Source organism: Hylobates moloch, unplaced genomic scaffold, assembly GCF_009828535.3.
Source record: "Hylobates moloch isolate HMO894 unplaced genomic scaffold, HMol_V3 SCAFFOLD_1, whole genome shotgun sequence".
NCBI lineage: Eukaryota > Metazoa > Chordata > Mammalia > Primates > Hylobatidae > Hylobates > Hylobates moloch.
The window spans coordinates 223,678,959-223,686,411 of record NW_026652276.1 but is presented as its reverse complement, the minus strand read 5'-3'; the positions used below and the strand labels follow the sequence as shown (position 1 = coordinate 223,686,411).

The 7,453-nt window shown below is 39.8% G+C and overlaps 1 gene segment (V, D, J or C); it reads right to left on the bottom strand.

The window, feature by feature from the left end:
• Window positions 1-1,604: 1,604 nt before the first annotated feature.
• Window positions 1,605-2,272, bottom strand: LOC131384187 (T cell receptor beta variable 14-like). The segment is given in 2 exon segments: window positions 1,605-2,110; window positions 2,197-2,272. Coding segments are annotated over 2 exon segments (555 nt in total).
• Window positions 2,273-7,453: the final 5,181 nt, after the last annotated feature.

Here is a 7,453-nt window from a genome sequence, read left to right as displayed (position 1 = left end):
CTCATGTCCAATATGTGGCTATGCTTTAGAAATCTATTTCTCTTTGTTCTTATCATACTAAAGGAGTTTATGGACAAGTTTCAAGTAAGATATGTGTTTGTGATGCCTGTGACAGAAACAATATACCTATTCATATTACATGTCCACATAGAAAGAGAGAGTACTGATTGTCTAAAAATTGGATCTTGATCATTAGAAAAGGAAAATAGGTTTTAAATCGTTTGAAAAAATCAAAATCCAAGCCCACTTGTAATATTTTCTCACTATTCATTTGCCTAATCAGGATTAGGATATGAGTTCAATAATAATTTGAGGTGCTAAATAACAATCAGACTGGGAAAATGAAAGTTATTATTAGAGTGAATTTCAGGATTGTTTGCAAAAACGTGGCTGAAACATGAGCAGAATATTGGAATCCAGATATTAAAAGAAGGCAATTGAACCAGGTAGAATGTATTATATATACCATTAGGTCTCGTTAAGAATTACATATTCCAGGCGAGGCATGGTGTCTCATGCCTATAATCCCAGCACTTTGGGAGGCCAAGGCAGGAAGATCACTTGAGCCAAGAAGTTTAGGACCAGCCTGGGCAACATAGTGAGACCTGTCCCTACAAAAAATGCAAAAAATTAGCTGGGTGTGGTCATGCATACCTATATTCCCATCTACTAGGGAGCCTGAGGCAGGAGGACTGCTTGAGCCCAGGAAGTCGAGGCTGTAGTGAGCGGTGATCACACTGCCATGGCACTCCAGCTGGGGTGACAGAATGAAACCCTGTCTCAAAAAGAAAAAAAGGCTGGGCACAGTAGCTCACGCCTGTAATCCCAGCACTTTGGGAGGCTGAGGCGGGCGGATCACTTGAGGTCAGGAGTTCAAGACCAGCCTGGCCAACATAGTGAAATCCTGTCTCTACTAAAAATACAACAAATAGCCAGGCATGGTGGCAGGTGCCTGTAATCCAAGCTACTTGGGAGGCTGAGGCAGGAGAATCGCTTAAACCCAGGAGGCAGAAGTTGCAGTGAGCTGAGATTATGCCACTGCACTCCAGCCTGGGTGACAGAGCAAGACTCCGTCTCAAAAAAAAGAAAAAAGAAAAAAATAGGAATATATATTCCTATTGCAGCAACTGGAAGTGATCTTAAAAAATGTTCGGTATCGGCTGACAGATATCTATTTATAGTGCTAACTATATTTTTTACATTAAAAACTCAGACCCTATGTGGACAGAAAGTTAGCATTAACCTCTGATAATGGACTTGGCTGTTCCACTCTAAAATGAGATTGTTTTAAAGTGTTTGGAAATTTATAAATGCTAGACAAAAGCAACCTAAACTCATCACCACCATTACCAACGTCACTACTACCACATTACTAGCATCATCATTGAGCGTCCTAAAAGCCGGTAGTAAACGCATTTTTATTCATTATTTTTATTTTCATCAGAAAGACTTGCTTCTCTTGCTATAAGAAGGGATAGAGGATGTGGCCTCATAGTCAGAGTCACAAACCTTTCAGAGCAGCAAGATAGGCAGGAAGTCTGCTTTATAACCAGGCAACATACACTTTAAAAAATAAAACCAGAAACACATAGATTTAGTTCTGTTTAAAGAACTTCAGTGATCTCCCAAACCACAAGTATTTTCACCCAAATCTTCTTGGAATACTCTTGTATTTTGTGAGTTAATTCTGGTTCTTTATCTCTCCTCCCTTGGGGGAGGAGGCACAGGGAAAGCCTTCCTTTTGGGCAGCTGTGAGTTGAGAGGAGAAGGTTATGGTTTTGCACAGCAAGGACATGACTGTGAAGCACTGTGTCTTGGCTGCTGGCACAGAAATAAACTCCAGAATCCTCCAGTTCTGCAGGCTGCACTGTCAGAGTAGAATATGTCCCTCCAGTCCTGTTCGCTGAGAATCGATTGTTGGGCATACCGGACTCATCCTGTATAGACTCTTTCAGAAAGTATATCAGAAATTTTATTTCTTTTCCCATAACACGTCGATACCAATAAAGATAATCATGTCCAGGAATTGGGTCACACCTCAGAGTCACAGTCTGGCCCTTCTCTATTACGCTGTGGCTGGGGAACTGAGTAACTCCAGCTTCTATATGCTCTGTGGGAAGAGACAAAATCGGAATACATGACATGAATAGACTGGGATAGGGTAGAGCACAGATATTTAAGTACCTGAAGACTCACTTGCTCCCAGGAGAAAAAGGGACACTAAACTGAGAAGCCTGGAAACCATGGCAGGACCAAGGTAAATCACGTTTCCAGATGAAGGAGCTTACAAGCATGAGAAAAAGGAAAGCAAATCTGTCTCTTGGCCCTGTAAGATGTGGCCTCCAGTGACATCAGCATATTAGCCAATGTCCACAGCCTCAGGAGCTCCCTCTAGGGACATGAAACATAGAAGACCTAGCCAGGGTTCTCTGAAGAAGATTGCCTCTAGAGGCGGCAATGGAGAAAAACTGACATCAATTAAAATCAACCTGTTGATGCATTTGACTAGGTGTTAACCTTATATATACCACTCATAGCTCCTGAGTCTGATGTCTGGATCCTACCTCATCCCATCTAGCTCTGTCTTCCCTCAGGTATCACATCCCCAAAGACTGTGGGGCATTTCAACCTATGGTAGCTATTGTTGCTATTGCTAATGATCAATACTTACCTCCAAATTCTCTTTTCCCATTATCTCTCTAATGCACTCCAATCAACTTTTTCCCCCCACCACTCGCAAACAGCATGCTCAAAAACATGAAAGATTATCCTCAGCTTTACTCCACCAACAGCCTTCCAGCTGAAAACCTTAGAGTGGTTCTCGAATCCTCTTTTTCTATCCCACCCTATAGCCAATCCATTAGGAAATTCAACTGGCTCTATCATGAAAATACACTCAGAATCCATCCATTTCTTCATCACCTTCTTTGCTAACCCTTGGGACAAAGCCACCATCATCTTTTTCCTGGATTACTGCAATAGATTCCTAACTGATCTCCCTGCTTTCACTTACTACTGAACTAGCTCTCAAACTCAGCCCTCTAGAATATGCTGGATCATGTCACTCATTTCCAAATCATCTACTAGCTCCCAGTTTTATTTGGGATAAGAAAACAAAACAACAAAGCACTTAAGGCCATCAAGGTCTTATATGATCCATCCTGTCCCATTACCTCTTGGAAGTAAACTCTACCACTCCCTTCCTTAATTTTTCAGTCATATGGGCCTCCTAAATATGGGTCCTAAAATATTTTTAGCGCTTTTGTACTGGAGCCTCCCTCTGACTGGAATGCTTTTCCCCCAGATACCTACATGTCTCTTTCCTTCATCTCCTTGAAATCATTGCTCAAATGTCACTTCCTCATTGGGCCCTACTCTGAACAATGTATTGTCATTTCAACACTCCTTACTCTGACAGTCCTGGTCTCCCTCATCTTAGTCTGCCTTTTCTTTTCTACATTGCAGGTATCACCTGCTAATACACTATATACCTTACTTATTTGTTTATCTCTGTCTCTCCCTCCCTGCAAAAATGTAAACATCAAGTAAACATGAGTCTTTGTCTTTTTTCTTTTTAATATGTGCACTGAGAACATAAAACAATGCCTAAAACTCTTTCAAGAGGAGTACTGCTAGAATAAAATATTGAAAGGAGACTAGACTTTTCCAATGAACTGTGGAAGGCACACCCCAGACAGGGGGACATTGAAGTCTCAAAATTATTTTCTTTCATTATAGTTTGAGGTGGGTGTCAGATAAAAACATGAGAGCAAGGTTTGCAGAAAATATTATGAGGACATGAGTTTCTTGGCCTAGTCTCAGGTTAACTGGACATATTGAAGTGTATTAATTTTGAGTGGCTGCTATAAAAATTACCACGAAGTTGCTGGCTTATAATGACAGAGATTTATTCTCACAGTTCTGGAAAAGTCCAAAATCAGTATCACTGGACCAAAATCCAGGTATCATCAGGACCAGATTCCCTCTGGAGGCTATAGGAGAGGATTCATTCCTTGCCTCTGTTTCTAGTGGCTGCCTCACTCCTTGGCTTGTGGTCACATCACTCTAATTTCTTCTTCTGTGGTCACATTGCCTTTTCTTCTCCATTTGTGTCTGATCTCCCCCTGGCTGTCTCTTATAAGGACACATGTAATTGCATTAAGGGCCACCAGGCTAATCCAAAATAATCTCCTTATCTCCAGATCCTTAACTTCATCACATCTGTAAAGTCCACTCTCACCATCTAAGGTAACAGAGGCAGATCCCAGGGATTAGGATGTGAATGTCTTTGTCGGGAGGGGTATTATTCAGCCAGCTACACAATACAAAATCTGGCTTTTGGAAATTCTCACAGGTATCATTTTCCTGCAATAGTAATGCATCAACTTTAATCTTTTGTACGTAAATCTGACATGGACATTCTCTTCACAATGGAGCCTCAATATTTGCCTCCTCACAAAACTAGCTTTGGTGGAGTCTGTGTGGCCCAGCGTGCTTGGGATTGTGCACAAAGGAGACTACAGAGGGAGCCCCTGTCTCAGAGAACCATCAGAGAAGCTCTAGTGACGGGTTTCTGAATGATGGGCTTCTGCTCAGCCTCCCTCACCACCCCTCCACCTAGCCACATTTAGGATGCAGTGAAGCAGAGGTCAAGAAGAAGAAGAGGTTGATTCTAGGTCTATCTGAGAGCTCCGAGACGGGGGAGTAAGGACAACTAACGGCAGCTTCACAGGTTGGCTTGGTAGGGACTCAGGTGACCCAAAGCTGGAGAGTTGATGTCTTGTAGCTATAACAATGCTACCGAGTGACTTTATATCCTTCATCCAACACCCACTAGTGCTAACATCACACAAACTAAGAATTTGACATTGGCACAACTAAGCTAAAGACTGTATTCAGATTTCCCCAGTTTTTCTAATAATGACCTTTTCCTGCCCTAGTACCTAATCCAGGATCCCATATTGCATTTAAGTGTCATATCTTCTTAGCGTTCTTCAATTTGTGACAGCCTCTTTCCTTCTTTTTAATGATAGTGACATTTGAAGATTACTGGTCAGGTGTTTTGTAGAATCTCTTTGAATTTGGATTTGTCTGATGCTTTCTCATTATTAGACAGGAATTATAGATTTAGGGGAGGAATATTACAGATATGTAGTCACATGATAACATCACAACATTGCATCATAAGAGAATGCACATGAGGTTAACAAGACTTATTATGGGTCATGTTCATTAACTTTGGTCACTTGGTTACCATTTTTCTATTTCCCTTGTCTATCCATTAGAGGCAGGCCACTGAATCCAGGAAAGGGGAATCTAGAGGGATGAGTATAAAAGAATGTGTGGGCCTATGTTAAAACCGCCATATTAATTAATATTTTGGGGATGATACTTTGTGACTGTATAAATGATCCATTTCTTCTTAATTAGTTACTAATTAGTAATTAAAATTAGTTACACCCACTAATTTTAGCGCTCGTCATTGGGTCTTATGTGCGGCAATTACTCACAATGGTGTTGTCACAGTGACTTTTCTATTTCCCTCTGTTTCTTCTACATATGCAATTTGGAATTCTTCAGTAAGAGATTGTCCTTTCTCACATTTTTTATTATTTGTTTATTTAATCATTTCATTCTCAGTGCAAACTTGTGGATTTTCTTTTCCAAATTGTTCCAGCCTTAGTCATTGGAGAAGCTCTTTCAGATTGATTCCTCTGTCCTTTTGAGATATGTCCCATCCTTTTTTTTTTTTTTTTAACACACCTCGTTACAACATTCTTGTATTTTTTACCTCAGGGTCCTAGAACAACTTTTCGTTTTTTAAATTGGAGAATAATATTTGGCAACAAACATTTGGGCACTAGTGGTCTTCTAAGTGGACAGAAGTATGAAATACATGTATATATACCAACCCATTATTCACAAAGGTATGTATTCATTTCCTTACGGTTGTATCTATATGTTTAAAAACAATAAATTCATACTGATATCTCCAAACAGTTATTCTTGTATGTTAGAAATATTCTTTAGTTTTGCTCTGAGACTTAAGTTACTTGGAAACAATTTGATATTTTGAGGTCTCACTCACGTAGGCCAGGAGCCAAATTTAGTGAAGGGCTTATTTTTCTTTAATACTGAAGCAAAAGTCATCTGAAACCTCTACTGACTGACCAATGAATTAATATGTTCCCCATTCTCACTGCAATATATATATATATATAGAGAGAATATATATATATATGGAGAGAATATACATATATATCTATATATATGGAGAGAATATATCTATATATCTATATATATGGAGAGAATATATATATATGGAGAGAATTATATATATGGAGAGAATATATATATATGGAGAGAATATATCTATATATGGAGAGAATATATATATATGGAGAGAATATATCTATATAGGGAGAGAATATATATATATAGGGAGAGAATATATATATATATATAGGGAGAGAATATATATATATAGGGAGAGAATATATATATATATACACACATATATTACTCTCAGCCCCTTGTGAGCTCCAGGCATTGTTTCCTGTAATCTTTTTGAGTGGCTCTTTCTCCAACCTTAGGGAGTTTCCTCACACATATACCGCTTACAGCACAGCTGAAGGGTTAAGGGAGACCCTAGGAAGGTCTCCAGGATTCTCTCTGTGCAGCAATCGCCTTTTCAACGCCCTGTCATGTGAAATCTAGCTGCTTTGATCTTGTATTTCCAACTCTGACTCTGAGCTCAGTGAGATCACCCAGCTCTGCTTGGATTCCCCTTTCTGGCCCACGGCCTGGAAACTCCCTGGAAACAGTCATAGTTCTCAGCTTGGTTGTTTCCATCTCTCAGAGATCATTGTCTTCTGTTGCCTACTTCCAATGTCTTGACAACCATTGTTCCACATGTTGTGTGAATGTGTGTGTGGAGGGGGACAGGGTGGGGGGTGGGGTGTTAGCTGTTTCAGGCAAGAAGTTAAATCTAATTCCCGTTAATCCATCTTGGTTGGAAGCAGAAGTTTACTCCAGAACCGTATTGAATCTCTTAATGTCAGGGTCTCCAAGGGTTTTAATGGTTATGGACCTTTTTGTCAGTTTTTGGGTATATGGTGTGCATTCCATGCAGAGTATATTTCATTCCAAACACATGTGAGACACAGTCTGAAGATTCAATTTTTCTCTCCTAACTTTTCCTTTTTATCTATCACCCAAAGGCCTGACCAAACATCCAGTTTCCAATTACATTTCTGGGTCTTTGGGGTGTAATGCTTTTACTTTATAAAGTCTAGGAGCATTTTGAAGCTCCAGGATTAAGGCAAGCAATGTAATTCTGGCTCTTTTCTGTCATCTCTTTCATATGGACATTAAAATCCCAGCTCCAGCTGTGAGGCCTATACTACTCTGAAAACTTACAGGTCTTTATAATTTTAACTTCCCCTTAATACTC